Below are 19,929 nucleotides of genomic sequence, written 5' to 3'. Positions count from 1 at the left end.
TTCTAACCTTTATAGAGTGCCATCACAAATCCCATGTCGGAATGCAATCTGCATAAGAATCCCATATTTACGCACATTCATTAACTAGTGTACATTTTCGTTTGAGAGTAAGTACGTAAATGAAAAACTTAAAAGTTTTTATTTTTTTGGGACAAAACTCAATGCAAGTTCGATATGAATTTTACCATAACCTATTAAAGCTAGGCTTCAGGCTGATGACGCCGATTTTTTCCGATAAACTAGATGTACGTAGACATAACTAGCCTAGCTGTGCTTCGTATAATATATAATAGTTGTCGCACTGAACGAATTGCACGTAAAACTTCGACGAGCAATCCTGAATCTATGAAATATATCCTCGGTGCCCGGTATTGCCAAATGGAAACTTATTAATTATGTTTTGATCTTATTTTATGATCCAATGGCGATAAAAGGTATCTCTAAATGGTGACGAAGGTGTTTCAGGATCGATTTATTCGCGTTGCGAGAGCAAAATGAACGCGGACGGCATTCCAAATATGCCAAATCACAACACTCTATGCAAAAAACTGCCATTCCCGGAAGCGTTGTGCAAAATTCTTTTGTTATGCAAAAGGCGATGGCATTCAAGAAATGCAATGCAACAATTTCAGAGTGTAAAAATCATTCGCCGTGACCGGGATTCGAACCCGGATCCCTTAATGTCAGGGCGAGTGCTTAAGTCAGTTAAGCCATCGATACGTTCTCTTAAACTCAAAATTCAAGCAATCTTTTCACATAGATGAAAAATCTCCCTCTTCCGCGGCAATGTTTTGTCAACAGTTGGTTGATCGCGGAGTGCGTAACTCCTCTGTTTCGCAGCAACACCGGAACCTGTGCGTATTTTCCACTAAGCATAAATATGATCTTGCATGACTTAAAATGAAATTTAGTATGATTTCTATGGACATAATTGGATATTCTGTAATGAATAAAGTGGAATGCACTCTAATTTACGGTTGGAAAATGCTGGCTGAAGGCTAACGCTCTGGATGTGTGTGTGCTTGACGAAGAGAAGATACCAATTTCCTCCGTCGGCATTCAGTCTGTCGATGCCTCCTTTGCTTGCCGCCCGCCCCCTCCTCCCCCTTCCTCCCCTTCCCACCCCCCGTTCCCACCCTCTCCTCCTCGACCACCTCGGGTTCTCTTTATCTTTCGCCGCCTCAGCGTCGTGTAGTATGTGTTCGGAACTCGATAGCAGGCTCTTCGCTCTCATCTCGCCGAGTCCGCAGCCCTCAAGACTCCTCTCCGTCCCTCCCCTTCCGCTTCATCTCGACGCAATCCTGCACCACTTGCATATTCCCTCTTATCTGTGGCGCCCTTGCCACACGCCCCCTGACCCAAGGGACCTTTTGCTTCGAACGTTTTTTCGCAGGCGTCATTTCTCGCACACGTTTTCTTCTATCGCTCAGAAGAAACTTCATTATTCCCAGCTATCGGGTTCTTTATATTCTCGTACTAATAGCTGCCGATGTAAGAATTAAACGAAAGATATAATTAATAGTGTCTCAGGTGAGATGCGGTGACAAATTTCTCTCGTGGTTTTTTGGAGTTGGATTGAAATTTTTGCCGTTGACAGTTAAAACTTTTTCTGTGCGAGTTTAAACGAACGTGCGTCATTTTCAAGCAATTTCACTCGAAAATGATGCAAGATTTTTTATCCGTGTAATGAGCTGATAAAAGTTTTATTCTGACAGCACAAGGTCACATTAATTTCAAAGGACGTATAAAAAACATACCTTAAATAAGAGCAACCCTGGAAGCAAGCAAGAGTGAAAATTATTTTCAGTTTCTATGGATTCGATACATGTACATCTGCACAATACCCCGCAAGGGCGTGTGGCGTAGGGTTTTATGTCACCAGGTGATCAGATTCTTTCGGCATGAATTATTGTAAAATGTTCGTCTAATTTTTTCTTTTTGCAATTTCTTGCATACTTTTTGGGAAATATTCCCTAAATAGAGATACGTCGCTATTTGGCAGTGGAATCTTTTATTTGTTCATGGTTGTAAATATTGTTTGCAGCTATTTTGGTGGGTTTCCTACGATAGAGTTTGTTTACCACTTTCTGAATAGCCATTGCTAACCGATATCCTTTTAATATATTCTAGTTCCTTATATTCATTAGAACCTAACACAGGAATGGAGGTTTATCGGTGGATCATTGCTGGAAATGCCGAATGTTTTGGGCGACCCAACGTTTTGCCTTTAGAAATGGATAAGTCAAGGAAATTCAGGGAACCTTTTTCCTTTTTATCACACGTTACTTTAAAATTGGAGTTGAGAGAATTCAAATGCACGAGAAACCTATCTGGGCGCCTTTCAGAACCTGACCACACACTGAATATAAGGTCTGATGGAGGATACTTGAAACAGTTGTGATCTTCTAATCTGGACATCATTATACTTTATGCTAACTATGCCGTCTAAAATTGCCCTTTTGGAAGCCCGTGATCAATATTTTCACATCTTGGTTATTTAAGTTAGGGTAGTTTACGAGATGTTTGCTGTTTATGAGAGGTACTATTTTTAAATTTCGATTCGTTGAAATAAGTACTCAGTTGAGCATGGTTGGCATTAAGGCGTTTGTGTCAGGAAGAAATTATTCACGAAATACGGAGGATGTCCGAAAGTAACCACGCGTCTTGACGTAATACTGAAATTAGACTCCTAAATCGCGTTTGCAAACCAGATAATACCTATGTGATCGGTAACCTAGAAGGAAATATTCCATTATTAGAATAATCTACCAACTACAAATAAAGTGCAGCATTGGATAAACGGGACGATATCTTCAGGTAAAATTCAAGGCTTAATACTCTATAATCTGTCTTTGCGGTAAAACAGAAGTTACTAAATTCTTTTGCGAATCAGGAAACCACATCGTACGACAAGATACGCTATAAGCCCATAGTCAGAGTCGAACTGGGCATTATCAGCAGCACGTTACTTCTACTTAAACTTCCAAAACGAAAAGGAATCGCCCAAAACAAACATAAAATACTTCCTATAAATTACCCATCGCTATTACCTATCCACCCCCCCCCCCTTCTCTCATCATCTCTCACGCAAAAGCGTCTCCCTCCCATCTCTTGCAATGCAAACACTCACCTGACGACGAGGAGTGTCTCTCCAGTGACCTCTTCCTGTTTCAGTCTGAGTATACGTATGCAGGTCAACTAAGTGTACGGCTTTGGGTTTTACTTTCTTTCCATGCACTCGGCCGTAGTACGTTCTTTATCTATTTATCAACTAAGTAAGTTAATCTGAAAGACACCCCAATGACCGTCACCTGGTGTCCAAAATTTCAATGTTGGAGTTTTTTTGTCAATCGCTACATATTATTGCCATTGGTATCGATACCTAATCCCCCGTGTGCTATGGCGTGTGCCGTGGCCACGAAGGTGTGTGGCTGGATCGTTGGGTAACCGGGGTCCTATTATGTAGTCAGTCATCTCATGAAAAACTAAGGCAAAACGCACTCTATTTGCGCAAGCAAACAGTTGGGAGATGATGAATAATTGCAGTTAGACAAGGAGGTCAACTTGATGTTAATTTAAATGGATGCACATCAGGACTTACCCAGAGTTTATAAGACTTCGCGTTGGCTCGGCGACAGGCTTAAAGCGGAGGGGGTGGCATAGAAAATGCCGTTCCTGAAACGTGCCATCTTTTTTATTTGGAATTCTATTTTTGTTGACGTTGTTGTCACGGATACAACTGGGAACAATTATAACCAAGTAAAAGAAAGGTTTTATTGATGAAGAAGCAGCTCTAATTCCACAAATAAACAAATAAATCGAATTTTTGGTAATACAATATTATATAATTTGATCATTTGATTCATTGTAATGAACGATTACATAAAAACAATTGTCCAACATTAAAGAAATGTGAGAATTTCATTTAACTAACATTCATTGTTTATACGCGATCATTTTGTGAGTTCAATTACAAAAATAAACATTAATCAGTAGTGTATTGTTGTGTCAATCTTTAAATTGTATATATATATATATATATATATATATATATTGGATAAACATCAAGCCAACTATCAATGAATATTATTGTCCATGGCCAATAGTTATAACTAATTAGTGATTAATGAAAGTCTATGATTATTGATTGATAAACTCACAGCATGGCAGGGTCTGTAGGTCGCACAGAGCAATTAATTTTTTGTCTTTTCCGTCGTGGCTTGGGAGGCCCCAAGTGCCACGGGGGATGCCACGAGGCCGCGTCCGCATCCCTTCACGCCCCTTGCCTCCCCCTCCATCTCCTCCCCGCACTGCACCGATCCATTCCCGCCATCCAACCAGGGCCAGTTCCGTCTCGAAGACTCGGTTCCCTCTTTTTTGCCGCTGTAGGACTTCAAACAGGACGCGGATCTTCGGGCAGTTACGGATTCGCGTGGCCAATTATTATTCCACGGCCGTCGGATTTCATTTGGTAGTTTCATTCCCTGTCGCCACCGGAAGTAGTGGCCGTCGAAATTGGAATAACTCAGGTATAACAATTACCGATCGTTATACGCAAGACCTAGAGTAATGTCCTATCGCGAAACAATACGTACGGTTCGATCTATTGAACAAAAATTCCCCTGCATAGACATTCGTGATGTTAATACAATTAGAAAATTTTATGACCAATAGTTATCGAGAGATGTTGGATATTAGAATTGCATTTATTCAAGCTACGATCGCTCCAATATTTTCCAAGCCTTGTACGTTGTGGTGTGGAAGGACTGGAAAGAATATTTATAAGACCTTTCTGACCTCGTCTCTTCCTCCGTCTGGCTCTTTACCCAACATTCTCAACTCTATCCCAGTCTGAAGAAATGCCATTCCACTCATTATGCCCTGCGCCTACTTTTCGTGCCTTCTATGAATTTCTCCAAACCACCTCATCTCTTCATCAGCCATTCCTAACACTCATTCTTCTGTTTTCCTTCATTTCTGTCCGTTTTATTTTTCCATTCTTCTCCACGCCACGCCCCTCAAAAGCCTCCAATCCACTCCCATCCTTTTCTATGACAGGCCGGAGTGACTAATTCTGAAGAAATGTTCAAATAAAATCTTATTTATTCTGTGATATCTCGTATCGACTTCAGTTTATACACATTTGCGAAATTCACAGTTTTAATCAATCATTGATGGATGAGTCGTATAGAAAGCGTCATAAATTATTCAAATGAGCGATTCGCGTGAATAGTGGTCGAATGAACCTGTGGTACGACTGGACCACCTTCTGACGTATGAATGCTCGACAGATCGACACAAAGTGAAAGCGTCTCGTATTTTGGGTGTAGGAATTGTGAATCTGACTGTGAGAGATTCCGCCAAAAGGTATAGGTCAACATTAACCTTTTTCGAATTATACTCTAAAACCTTCTAAATCTTTGTCTACTACGCTTAGCACCATCTTCGTTTGTTTGCCTTTCTTTTCACTTAATTTTGTTGCGTCCTCCTTCAAACCCACATCTCAAGATCATCCAGTCTACATTCATCCTCTTGTATCTACGACCACGTTTCGGAGCTATGCAAAACTACCCTTGATATCCTAGTTGTCCGTAAACTTTTCTTTGCTTCGGGAAGGACCCTCCCTTCTCTAGTCCACTTCGTCATTTAAGAAATAACACATTGATATAATCATAAAAACAGAGAAAGTATATGATAGCAACCTACCTCGCGAAAGATAATACCGGAAATTCGTTGTTTCCGTCAACATCCTCCATCTTGGGATTAATTTTGTCGAACACAGCGTGAAATTTCCGCCGTAAAATATGCTCATACTGGATCATATTACGTTCAAATTTACACAGTGTATTTTGTTGATTTGGTATTTTTAAGTTATGCAACGTCATTTTAGCTTGGCGTATTAGTGGTAATTAATTCCGACGCTGATTACTTTAACCGTTTTAGTATCTAAGATAATTAAATTCTAAAGTTTTTTGAACCGTTACTTTTTAGTTTGAATCAATTAATAAAATAATTTGCCTCACATCGGAAAGTAATACCGGAAAACCTATTGGAAGGTTCCCTGCTAACTAAAAATGCCAACTAACAAAAATAGAAAAATTTGCGATATAAATTATACCATTATGTCAATGCGTCCATGTATTTTAACTGCCCCTAATGGACAGCCTTTCCACTCCTCTACCAATTCTCCCTTTTCTTCTTATCCATTCCATCGCTCTTCAGTGGCCACCCGACGGTCCAGAGGTGACTCCTTACGTAACCTTGCATCGCGTATTACGGCGCACGAAGGATAATAGTTCCCCGCTTTGGACGATTCGCGGCGCACCGCGGAGAAGAATTGCGCTAGGCTTTCATTAGGATGAGGGAGTTGATGACAGGGATGTTGAGTAAGCATGTAAAGAAAAGACTCGTCAAAACTTTGATATGGAGCGTAGTTATGTACGCCGCGGAAACGTGGTCACTGGCGCACGAGGATATATGTAGATTGGTGGCTTTTGAAGTGTGGGTGTGGAGAAGAATAGAGAAGGTGAAATGGACCGAGAAGAAAACAAATGAGGAAGTGCTACGTATGGTGGGCGAGGAAAGGGGATTGTTGGGAGAAATCATAAGGAGACAGGAGAAATGGATGAAGGGCGTTTTGATCGGTAGTGGGATGTTAAAGACTGTACTAGAGGGGAGAATGTTAGGCTAACGGGGAAAGGGCAGGAACAGGATAGGGATTTTAAACAGTATGAAGGAAGGAAGGAGGTACTCAGAGATGAAGAGGGACCTGATGTAGAGTAGGATGTTGGGCTGTGTTTTGTTAAGAGATATTTATTTGGTATTTGTGTCCATCCTAAACCTACCTTAACCGGTAGATTACGTAATAATAATAATAAGGTGATGACGCCATAATTTATTCCTTCCTAATATCATGTACTCCCGAATCCTCTGGGGGAAGGAACTGCTTGCGTAGGAGTCGAAGTTGATTTTTACGATGACGTGTGGCGTGGAATGTAAAGGCAGGAGTGGTAAAGAATCTCATCCTTAGAACGTCATTATAACAGTAATCAGCATTTTTTTGAAATCATTTATTTTTTAAGCGTGATACATTGATTCATACAGGGATTAAAAATGTCAGCTCTTCTGCCAAATAGCCAACTTCGTATCCGGTTTGAAATTATTTCCACTGTAAAATAATTCATTTAAAATAAAATTTAGAACTGTGGAACAGAGGGGAGTCTGTTTTCCTCCCTCTTGCCTAGCTGTAGTCAGTGACCATATCTGAAGACTGTAAAACACCCGGGTCGCAACGCGGGCTTAGCGAAGTATTTTTTTGTCATTTTGCGAGAAGGGATTGTTCCTTCCCCGTTAACTCCCGGCCACAAAAACTCGTTCCCGTATACCTCACGGTGTTTATTTCACTATGGGAATGGTCCTTTTATCTTACAGTGGCATCCGAGACTCTGTTCCAAAACTCGCCCTCAGCAGTTGTGAATTATCCGTGGTGTACTTTCACGTTCGGCCCCGAGGCAAGGTTTGACGGCATCCGTTATAGCCTCGGTGGAAAAAGTGCGACGAACTACAATTATCTTATCATTGTTCAACTGACAAATTCCAAGAAACTGCGGGAGATGCCGCAACAGTAACTTTAGACGGAGTCATCCGCTAATATGCATTACAATGCAACAGTTTCAGAGTGTAAAAATCAATCACCTTGACCGGGATGGTCAATTACTCGGCCGGACATCGAGCGATCCCGGTCAAGGCGAATGATTTTTACACTCTTAAATTGTTGAATTTTTCGTCTCATCTATTTAGAGATCTCTAAAAAAGACCTATTGTACAAGTTACTTTGTTCAACGGGTTTTAGTCTCCAATTCGACGTAATTACTTGAGGTTCTTACGAGGTTCTCGTATTATTAACACTCCACAGAGTTCATTGTTTATCAAGCCTACCCCTCTTATATAAGTGGCCAGTTCTTCAGAGAGATGTATTCACTGTCATATCTTTTCCTCTTGAAAACCTTTTTTTGCCTTCGGAAATCTGAAGGTTTCGACCTACTATATAATCTATACCGAGCTAAAAAATTAAAGAGTAGGCATGTCTCGTTAATACGTTATTTATTTGAATTTTAATAAAATCCTTCGATGTCATTTGATGCAATGATCTTCCCTTCGAAGTGAGTAAGCCAGTGAGATACCGTGTTAATTAATGGCACTCTATAAAATTGTAAAATTAATGTTTTGTAGAAATTTTACAACGGTATTCTTTCCACAAGGTAATCTTTCGTTAGATAAGAAAAAATACATATATCGCAGTCGCAAGTACTCTAATCTGTAACCGATATATTTTTGACTAGAATCCGATTATCGTGTCTTTCCAATCCTGATCATGAAATTAGATGAACAGGTGTCGATGATAATGGACGGATGCCCCATTGTGGATTTATGAGATCCTCTTTCTCACGAACAATTCGTGGATGCAGCCAATTGAATATCCTCGCTCTTAATCCCATAAATCCCTTTCCTTATCAACATATCCTTTTCCTATAATTGCTGCGCCTCATACGCTGATTATTAATTTGTAGAATCCAAACATAGAAAGATGCAGTAGCTAACTGACATCATTTTCTTGTTTTCAAAATACTTAGCCAATGTCATATAATTTCCTACTACCATGGTCATATCGTTCGTCAATTGTTTTCATGCCGCTTCCATTGTTCTCTCCATCGATGCGATGCGTTAACATAATTTTGTGGCGGATGCCAAATTTTAATGCGATATATTGAGAAAACCTATCGGACAGACTTTTATTGCATGCATCCCTTTTTCAACAAAAATTGGACTATCTGTAAAACGTTACTCAGTGACTGTTAAAAAATTTATTTGGATGAAGCAGAGCATATATCTACCACGAACTGCGGAAGTCGAAAGTGTGGGATGAGAGGGAATATTAGGTTCTGTTGTAACTCGAATGAAAGAAGGATGATATGTTATTTCCCCAAGACTTGTTTATTCGGTACAACGAGTTTTGAATGAATTTCCACGTAGTTAAAACTGATACCATCGAGTGTATCCATTCTGTCTAATCTACGCGTTTGATAAATATGCCGGCGAAGTCACTTCTATGAGTGGAGTACGTAGGCGGAAGACAATGTGATAAAGGGACAGCGTTCTGGGTCCTGTTCCAGGTTGTTAGCATCCTGGAGAATAGGAAAATAGTCTTATTGAAAGAAGATTACCATGTATTTTCCCCAAAACGTTTTGTTATTTGGTACAACTAGTTTCAACGCATAGTCTCTGAAACTAGTTGTACCATTACTGTAGGAATCCCCGCCGGTCCAGAGAGATCACTGTAGGTGATCTGGCTGAGAACACAAATGCACATTTCGAGTGATTATTTATGGATTATTTCGAGGGATTTTTATATTATCAATGGTATTTTTCCTCCACTGAGTGTTGAAAAACTATACTTATTTGGAAGAACATTCGCGGCATGAATAAGTTTGGCGTTTCAAACTCTTGGACATCATTTCCCAGAAATATGATGACCGTGTAAGTGGTTCAACACCTACGTTCTCCCTGCTATTTTCTTGAATCATCAAAAGTTTTCTTTTCGAATTTCTCTCCTCCTTCATTTTCCTCGGGAACTTCTCTCCCCTCCCATCATGATCATATTTGGACCATGCACGTAACGGCCTCAGTGTCGTGCCCTCGGGGCTCCGAAGACCATGCACTGAAATGCCTCCCCTCTTCCATCAGGTGTTCTTCCGAGCCGGAGTCCTTCCACACCTGGAGGCCCAGAGGGACGAGCGGTTGCAGGACAGGGTGGTGAGGCTGCAGGCGAGATGCAGGGGTTATCTGGCGAGGAAGCACCTGGCCAAACTCAAGGTGAGTCGAGCGTGGCGCGAATATTGCTGCCACGTATGCAGTAAATACGCGAACAAACTGGAATCTTTTTCGCGATTCGTTTCGCAACTCTTTAAATCCGGAAGGAAAGGTTTTTGGGATTTTCCTCTGATTGAGCTCGCTCTTCTCCACGCCTGTCCATCATCGGCCTCTGACCCAAGTGCTGATTGCTCAAGTATAGTGCATCTGCGGAAGCCTTAACTCGAATTGTGGTCATCATTTTACTCGCGGTGCTCGGACGCCAGAAAAATTTCATTTACTTTTTAAAAAATCGGGTTTTAATTATTGTGTGAAATGGATCTCGGTGGTTCCATCGCCAAACTTTGCTACTTTTTCTCTCTATTGAATATAAATTCAACTGTCATTCAAGAAGATCACCTAAATGGCAATAGTATCAAACCGTGGGAATTTCATTTGCATGAAGTCTGTGGTACAGTACAGTATGCGGGTTTCCTGAATCCTCGGCAATGTTTGGTGCAATTGATATAAAATGAATATTAAGGGACATCTAGTTTTACATTCTGCTTCGCGATGCATCGGCAAAACCAAGTCGGATCGTGATTCTAACACTTTCACTCGAAATTGGATCATTTCATGCAGCTGAGGCAAACAGGTAATGTACATTACTAGCTTACATTGCTTGATGTTAATCGCTGTGCAAGCGAAATGTGATTCGACGTCGAACTCTACGGTTCGATTTCCAGATCGAGTGATTTTTTTCTCAATGAAGGTCATATTTTCATTTAGTAACAATTATCATTTCTATGAAATGATAATTGACATTAACTTTATGAATGACATAAATACAGTTTGCTTGTGTGCGAATATTAATACATTTGTCAAAAAGGTTCCACCGTGTAATTAAAAAAAATCGACTTAAATGGAATAATCCAAGCTCCACACTACATCATCGGTAAGTGTGACAATGATGACAAAATTGAAAATATATTCTCTCCGGACGATAGGTTCAAGGTTCCGTTCGTCCCCTTCGGAATTCACGGCCCAAGCGACCAAAACACTAGAAAATTAATGAAATATTCATATTTATTTTCCTTTTTCCTCCTTATTTTCAGAGATGATGTGTTACTCCCGGCCGGAGTGGTCTTAAGATATACATATGTATGTATGTTGATGAAAGAACGTACTGTCTTGGACAAAGCATGTTTTAAGGGCCAGTTTAAAAATTATGGACTTTATATTTTTAATTTAATTCCAATCCAAGGAACTCAAATCGAAAAGCAATGTCCCCCCAAAATAACCCTGCTTGCTACCTATCTACATCTACTCAACACCCCGCAAGGGCGTGTGGCGGGGGGTGTTAGGACACCACCAGTAATTAAGAAAGAAAAAAAATGCTTAAAACAAGTTAAGTTGAAAGTAATATGTTTTAACTATGTTAAGTAACATTATAAGTTGAAATTAAATTTAAAATACTTCGCCTTTCCACATAAACCACTTTTATTACTACCTAGGTTTCGTTATGGTATAACATCATCAGGTCACATGTTGTACCATAACGAAACCTAGGTAGTAATAAAAGTGGTTTATGTGGAAAGGCGAAGTATTTTAAATTTAATTTTAATATGAAGAATTTCCACCAAGTGACGCCAGAAACTCTTTCATTTAACATTTTAAGGTAAAATTAATGCAGTATGGTGTATTTTAACTGTGTTAAGTAAAATGTTGACACCCGTTGTATGACATTTCAGTCAAGTCAAATGAGAATTAGCTTTATGTCAATCATCAAATTAATTGAACTGAATTATTTTTACCCCCGCGATCATTTATGTCAAAATATTTTATCAGTTCTTCAAATAAAGAAGTAGAAGTTTTAGACGCTGAACAATAGTTAAATTTGTGTAAATAAGGAGGAAGAAGCACCTCGATGAAGTGGGCGTCTTCCTGAACTACTTACTCTCGCCTCGTTTCAGTAATAACCTAAAATTATTCTTATAAAGATTATTCCCCTCTCGCCCATCGAAATAAATTTTAATGGTTCAAGTTACCCTTATAATTTTTATTATAAAATAAATACGTTCAGATGAAAACTTGATAGAAAAATAATCAACTGACGAAGGATCGCTTGAAAAATTACCTTCTTAACTCAGCGTATCAAATTGCAACACATTACCTCCCTAGCCTGCTGCCGGTGATGAATCTACGGAACCCCATGATCTGAGTCTGGTTTTCAAAGGTGCCAGTCGATTTCCAAGTCCTGTAAATGTACGTGTAATCTTAAACGTGACATAGCTCCTTCACCTTCGTAATTCGACTAGTAACAAGTGCTGCACCATTTATTACCATCAGCAATCTCCGTTTGTGTATGACGAAGGACTTGGTGAATTGACTTGTGGCTTAGGGCAAAGGCGGGCTGCAAAGGCGTCGATGCTCACCCCTTCCCTTGTCCCCCCCTCTCCAGGTGCAGGACATGGCCGTGCGCTGCATCCAGAGGAATGTTCGTCGCTTCATCAGCGTGAGGGACTGGCCGTGGTGGCGCCTCCTCGTCAGGGTCTCCCCACTGCTCAACGTGCACCGCACCGAGGAGCAGTTGAGGGCACGCACCGAGGAGTTGGAGGCGATGCGGCAGCGGCTGGAGAGGTTGGAGGCCGAGAGGGCGGGCCTCAAGAGGGACAAGGATAAGCTGGAGGCCAAGGTGAGTGGGCCACTCCGGAATGGCCGAATCTCCCATTCCGCGCTGGGAAATCAGGGCGCACTCAATCATACGCAAATGAGGGCAACAGATGAGAAATCATTGACAGACCAATCGAATCTTTATCACCCTTAGATCCTAGTTTTTGTCTACGGGAAGATAAAAGCGAGAAAAACATGGTTTGTATAAAAAATATCGGGAAAAGTTTCGGAAAAATAGATTTTTTTCAGATATTGCTACAATGCCTCAAAGTTCTTCTAAGTACAGGTGGATTAAACAAGATGCGTATTCCTGTCCGCACTCAGCTGCGATCCAAACTGCATGAGATATGAAAGCGATTGCCTTAGTATGTGATAAACTTACGGACCATCATCAAGCAAATGATGTCTGCATTTATTTGTAAGTGATCATTGTCGTTTTATCTTATCGAATCATCGCAATGACATCATGCAGCATTACATCAAAGCATGAGTCCGAAATATTGCATCGAAAATGGTGGCCCCATATTCGTTTCGGCATACTTGAACTCAGCGAATTCTTTTTCGATTCATCATCAATGACTTCCGTTGGATTCCCCCCATCCTTGCGCGGACACGGCCGTGTTCTCTCTCTCCATTCTCGTGGAGAAAATCTCAGTTCCCCCTTGAAGATACTCGTGCATATAACGCATGTGTGAGAGGTGTAAGGACCCGTTCATCCTCGGATAAGTCCCCTCGTACCATTCGCGGGGGATTAAACGGTCCCGTCTCCATCCCTCCTCTTTCAGTCACATTCCCCCCGTCTTCTCCCGAAATCCTTTAATCCAGCTCTCGCCCGCCTCTCCGGAATCGAGAGAGAAGTGCGCCAAGTCTGTGGGGGGTGGGAAGGGTGTTAGCGTCCCGGTGATCAGCCGCGCATCTCTCGAGATTCCTTTCCGTTCGATCATCCCGCTCCGTGCGCGGCGAACGCCTTCTTCTCTTCCATTGGCGGAAACCGAAATGCGACGGTGTCGCCCGAAAAAAATGTATGCATATAAATCATTATTAAATTTTTTTTTTCATTCTATGGTAAGAATTATTTCCTCTAAGAGAACCATCCATTTATTATGTAAAAACTCCGCCTTTGCAATATTGTAATGAGAAATTAACTTTGGAAAATATACCAATATAAAATGTTCCATTTTATTTTTAATTCTAAGAATTATAGTACCATTAGTATTTAGGGGAGGCGACCGACAGCTGAGCTCATTCGCGCCATTAGGGATGGACAGGAAAGGATGAAGAGAAACTCGGCGTCGGCATTAGCCTACTCTTTACTAAAGGTGCCAAGGGGTCCGCAGCCCATCCGACGGACGGCGTACTAACTCAAAGTGCCCTCCACAAAGCACCTCAAGTTGGGATCGAGATACCATTGAAATATATTCAACACCGCTGGGATCTGAACCCGGGCCCCCTGAATGGGTAGCCATTACGATAGCCACCGCACCATCGCGATCCCCCTCTTAAGAATTATATTTTTCTAAAAATTCTTACGTGTTTAACGGAAAAACTGGCTTTTATTACCAATAATGCAACATTCGTATTCATTATAATGGGTATGTTGTTATCAAGGCGTAAACCGATATCGTGTTCCCAATTAATTAATAACCGTTAGGATTGTGATGCTACGTATGACATTTTAACCTGTTCAAGATTAACGTTTTTGACAAGGTGTTTTAGGATTGTTTGTGATAAAATAATTACTGTTTTAATGGAAAAATTTAAACTTAATATGTTTATTGTGACTGCTTTGGTTTTTTGTTGTATCTCTCAGAAAACAGTAACGGAGTTCAGTATCAGTATTCAGTGATAGATATAAATATTCCGCAATCCGTCTAGCCTTGAGCTAAATTAGCATTGCTTAAATTAGAGCTGCGAGTTATCAGGGAGGGAAAAATATTATTAGTTTTTGTTCCATCGTTCAGTTGAGGTTTTTGCGGTCGCATCTGCCGGAGAAGGATCGTCGTCACGTGGGTTATCCCCAAGGGCAAGGGCGATTTTATTGGCCGAGCCAGTTGCGGCCCACCACCACGGTGGATGGGCTGGTACATTGTTATCCATTTCTGTCGTCTGCCCCTGCCAGTCATTTTAGAATTAATCACATGCCATGACAATTCACCCTATACCACATCATTAATTCGCTCATAAAAAATATTCCGTCGACATTTATTTATATCGTATCATATCATCGTATGATTTCATAAAACAATGTAACGTAAGGCTTTCCTAGGTGGTACATTTCGTCCAAAGAATTTTCATCACTTTCTGGATTTTTCAACGATTTTCCAGATCATTTTTTTGCCCTATTATTGCAGAGATAATCGACCCGAAGGTTGTCTTTAAGTTTGAGGGTAGATCTCACTTATGTTTTGACTTAAGTCGACCCTCTCTAACTAGGAGTGGTGGAGTTCCTTTCCCTTAGGTTTTTCACAAATCCTAGCATTCAGGAAGTCACGCAGCTTAAGTTATTGTACAGCCAATAAAAAGAGACGTTTCAGGCGTGATATGGTGGAATATCATGATTAATTAAAAATAGCAATTTTCCACAAAAATAAAATTTAATGCGACCGGTTTCAATGTTACTACAATCCTGATGATGATGTAGTAACATTGAAACCGGTCGCATTAAATTTTATTTTTGTGGAAAATTGCTATTTTTAAATTATTGTACAGCCCTTCGCAAATTATTTACTGAGTTAACGTACTTATAAGATGCTACACCATGTGCAATTCCGTATTGTTTGCCATATTATTTGTCAGAAACGACTTGGGTCCATACACTTACGTATATAACTATTAATATTTCGAGGCCTGGTTTCGTCATTGGAACAGAACTAAGTGGCGAAAGGTCAATGCGTGCACTTCATATTGAAACGTACGTTTTTGTTCCAATTTTCGGTGGTTGGAAACATCGGATTGTAAAATAAATCGTAAAGTAGTACTCCTGGAAGTAGTAAATTAATTTATTTCGCGCTAGCCTAGCTTTATTTTGGAGAATCTGTCAAAATGAGGTTTTTGGCCCAAACGGGGTCGAACTACGCCGTGAGGAATTGTCGAAAATATCCAGGTTCTGCGTGCGAGTGGGTGGGCATATTGGCACCGAGGCGTGTGACCGCATTCCCGGCCACTCCCGGGTGCGGTCCACCGCTGTTCAATGCGAAGGCCGGACGAGGGGAGAGTCGGGGTGGGGGAGGTCCGAATGCCTTTGCGATGCATGCGCCGGCCGCCCTTCAATTCCGCACGACGACACAAAGCGCACGTTGCTCCCAATGCGTTCGCCACATTTTCACCCGGCGACTAGCATCCCTAATCCCGATCACGATCTTCTTTCGGCCAGCGTGACTCCTTCTTCCCCTCCCCGAAGAAGAAGCGCTCCCCGTGCCAGGATATTTTCCTCGCGTCCCCTTGGTGCGATTGCGAGGTGGAAGCTGGCCGGTGGGAATCGCGATAGAAATCGGCGATATATATTTTGGCAAGCTGCCCTCTCTCTAGCCTCTCCCTCCCTCGCACCCTGCCAATTCAAATCGCAGGGCCTGGGAAAACACACACAGCCACCCTTCCACTCCTCTCCACCTCCTCTCTCTCTCTCACGCTCGCCCCTGTTCTGTTTCCCTCCCTAATCCCGCCCTCAATGCCCGTTACCTCCGCTTATCTGCGACCACTTGAACGCATCCCTTTTCTTCCCCGACTTTTTTTCGTATAATCGACCCGAGCGTAAAATTCCACTCTTAAAACCTATTCCTGGCCGATGCGTGTTAAGTGTTTGCTGATACCCTAGCCTCATCGCGGGGTCGTTTTAAAATATTTTTACGGCAGCGGGCATTGCTGCTACTTTTAACTTCAGTGAAATCGATCCTCCGCATGGTTTTGCGGCAGCTCAGTGTTTAATTTTGTGCCGTATCGTATTCTCCATTTATTCGCTAATCTCAGATTAAAATTCATTGGGAGAGTGTAACAGTAGGCTTCTTCATCGTTGTTCAGAAATCACTTCACCTGCCGAACCTTCACCTCTGTACATCAAGATTCTAAAAATACGTCATTTTCTTTTCTTACCTTGTGTTCATCTTTGCTTATCTCTTTATCATCCCATGCTTCCTTTTGCTGACATTGACCTTGCTGCGTTTTGCATTTTCTTCCCTACCTTGTTGCAATGGAATTTTCTCTCCGTTTTCATACGCGTCCTAGACGTTTCAAACCATCACAAACCTCCCGGTTGTTTTTACGACGTAGTACAAGGCTACAGGTATAACTCGTATCCTCACGGTTTCATTCAATTTTTATCTCTTTTTTATGAATGTCACAGTCTCATATTTTTGTGAGCGACTTAGCTCTGAAACCACTCTTTCCTACGGAGAAACTCGCCCTCTTTTGATCCTTTTATAAATGATCGAAACTTGACTTAAATTAAAAAAAAGAACCCCCAGGGTGTGCCCCCTTTATTTTGTGATATTCAAATCTTTTCAACTGTAAATCTTTCGATCGCCATGATTGATAGTCTTGTGCTTTGTTTACTTATAAATGTGTATATATCAGATGCGATAATAACATCATTTTCTTTCATTCAAATCTCATTCACAGTTTATTTACCCACGATATCATTTCCGTTAATTACTTTTTCATCTCATCGTCTAATTTATCTCGTCGTTTCGTTCATTGTTTGCGCTAATGTTTCACGTGCCACTTATCGCTAGTTCTAGCATGCGCGAATGGTTTTGCTTTGACCTTACCAACCCGACCTGGCGGTTTGGCAACCCTTACCGGAGTGTGCCTTTTGTATAGACTCGCAGAGTCTCTTTATTAGTTCGCTCGAATCATTTCCGGCGACAGGAAAAGGTTGTGCTTGCGGTGGAGTCTTCCGCCCGAGACCCGTCTTCTCCCTCTACACCCACTCCTAACGTATTTTAGATTTCTTATCTGGCTCAAGTAAAAACCAAATTTCCTAAAAATGAAATGCCCTAATATGGATGCCTTTATTTCTGAATGCTCGTGTACATACTCTGAACTTTACATATAATGCTGTTAATGGGGGGACGTGGTGGTCGAGGGGCTAAGCTCTGGACTACTGACCGGAGGGCTCTGGTTCGTTCCCCGGGTATGCCTCTCTGGGCATCCTCAGTTTCACCGGAGTGGTGTGATTTTTCGGGTACCAGAACATCCTGGGAAACCACAGGCGACTGAGGGAAATGATATGGCCCCCTTCACCCTGACGTGTGAATTTCACGAGACCCATAGGGCTTAGTATTGAGTGATCTCTACCATAAGCTACCAAACCAACCTTCGGGTTGATGACTGTGTTCATGGTTTCTATTGTTCATGATTTCTCCCAGCGAAGAGGGGGAAAGTAATGTTGGGCCACTGACAATTTACCAAAGAAATTGAACTTTGAAAATGTTAAATTTTCACCTATAAACGCATAATTGTAATGGCTAAGCGTTACATTCCTTCACATTTGTGAGTACTATACAAAATATTGCTCAGTGATGCTCAAAAATTAATATTACTTATGCAGGTCACCGATATTATAAAACGGATACTGAAATAACATACCCCTCGGTCGTCAGCGAGTCACGGATACATATCAAATACACGTCAATCTGATTTTAAGTATACTATACAGGGTATCGATAGATTTTTGGACGTTTCGCACTTAAAATTGATTTAAAATGTCTCTCTATGGCCTCATATTTTCATATGTATATTATAATTTCGTCAACATAGCAATGGATACCGTATTCATAAAAACTTCTGTTTTAATTGGGCACTGGAAAGGCTCGCTTAGAATATTATTTTGCATGAAATAATGATATTTGGAGCAATCATATAGCATTAATAATATAAATAGGGCAATACTAAGCCAAGACGCGCGTTGCCACGATTATTTTTTGTCCCATGTGTATAGTATTTTGAAGCGACCGTTTGCCCTTAAAACTTTAATTTACAATTAGAAATCCATAACACCAAAATACTTTTTGGAAAATTGAACGTACTATATATACATACCGTGAAAAAAACTCGTAAAATCACTGCAGAGCTCATTACTCAGCATTTTCGGACTGCGATATCCGGAAGGTCGTTTGTTGTCTCTTCGCGTAATGTGTGTGAATCGTTACCGTTTTATATCAATTAATCTTATAGCACACACCAGTTTAAGGCTAGCATGTTCACGTATTTGGCTAACAATTACTTTGTTTTTCATTTAAATTGTAAAAAAATTACTGTAAATGGCATAAAGTGATGTCCTAGTTTTTTGTAATTATTGCCTAGGTATGCACAGGTTTGCGTTCCGATGCCAATTTTTTACCATGCAATGTGTGCGATTCGATAAAGAACTGTATACATTTGCGCCCTGGCCTATGGAGCATATTGTCCCAGACTATTGGATTCAGTTTCTTTCTCCTTTCCACCCTTCCTTCGCCGTGCTCCCCCATTCCTTTTACCGACCCTTCCACCCCTAGTTACGAGTCGCTAGTACAAAGGTTGGGGTGGACTCGCCTGAATAAAGCTGTTCGCCTGCTTGTATCTCCCAAGCCATTTATCGCCGCCTCCCTCTCCTGGAGAGAGCAACCTCCCTCCCTTTCCACCCCCGTCCTACCCCTCCTACTCCAGTCAAACCTGCGAAAATGGACGTGGGTTGATTAAGGATTCAAGTCAGTCCGTCTGTCGGTCGAAGGGAAGGTCTTCTTCCCTCTCGTTCCTTGGCCATCATTCCGCGAACTTCAGAATGTTTCAAGGTTTTTGAGTCTCGAATGGGAAGCCGTTCCACTCTCCCACTTCGCTGCTCTCAGTGGTGGGAAAACCTGGGAATGTTTTCACACATGGAGGTCTTCCTCTTTTCCTTCAATACACGCAGTGATTATCCGCATATTTGTTTGTTTAATAATTTTATTTCTGTTTTTGATATTGAGCCACGAATTCCTGAAAAACATTGGAAGGATATAGAGACATTGTGAGTTTAATTTTATCATATCTTTACTAATGGAATTATTTTCACATGCGCGATTCCTGAAGGAGTTTGTCACATGACGACCCAAAGCAAAAAATAACAATTTGGAATCAAGGGTCTCTGCCGGTTTTATAGATTTAAAGCCCACGCTAATCAAATAATTATAAGCTGTGTTTGTTTCTCGTGACAAGCGATTATACATGATAATTCCTACGTCTGCTACATCTAATGAGTGAATAACTATAAAGATTTAATTTTGAAAATTGCTCAATGGCTCTGTGCAAATGTTGATTAACCCATCATTCAATAAGTCCCGCGACCTATTGAACGGGATATATTTTCGGATGCGCAAGGTATAATTTAAATTCACTACCTTGAAAAGGGAAAATCTATCAATAGCGACTATTACAAGCGAGTACAAACGAGTT

General features: G+C 41.1%; 1 protein-coding gene across 3 annotated transcripts in view; it reads left to right on the top strand.

Moving 5' to 3' along the window:
• Mhcl (Myosin heavy chain-like) overlaps positions 1 to 19,929 on the top strand; it is a 740,568-nt gene that overhangs the window by 580,932 nt on the left and 139,707 nt on the right. For all 3 annotated transcript variants that reach the window (XM_071592472.1, XM_071592471.1, XM_071592474.1), the window contains 2 exons: positions 9,745 to 9,873; positions 12,311 to 12,544. In XM_071592472.1, the coding sequence (XP_071448573.1) occupies positions 9,745 to 9,873; positions 12,311 to 12,544 (363 nt within the window). The remainder of the gene's footprint in view (positions 1 to 9,744; positions 9,874 to 12,310; positions 12,545 to 19,929) is intronic.

The sequence above is a fragment of the Hetaerina americana genome, unplaced genomic scaffold, assembly GCF_022747635.1.
Source record: "Hetaerina americana unplaced genomic scaffold, ioHetAmer1.1.p SCAF_5, whole genome shotgun sequence".
In the NCBI taxonomy this organism is placed as follows: Eukaryota; Metazoa; Arthropoda; class Insecta; order Odonata; family Calopterygidae; genus Hetaerina; species Hetaerina americana.
Note: the sequence above shows the minus strand (reverse complement) of the source record. Positions and strands in the feature narration are given on the sequence as shown.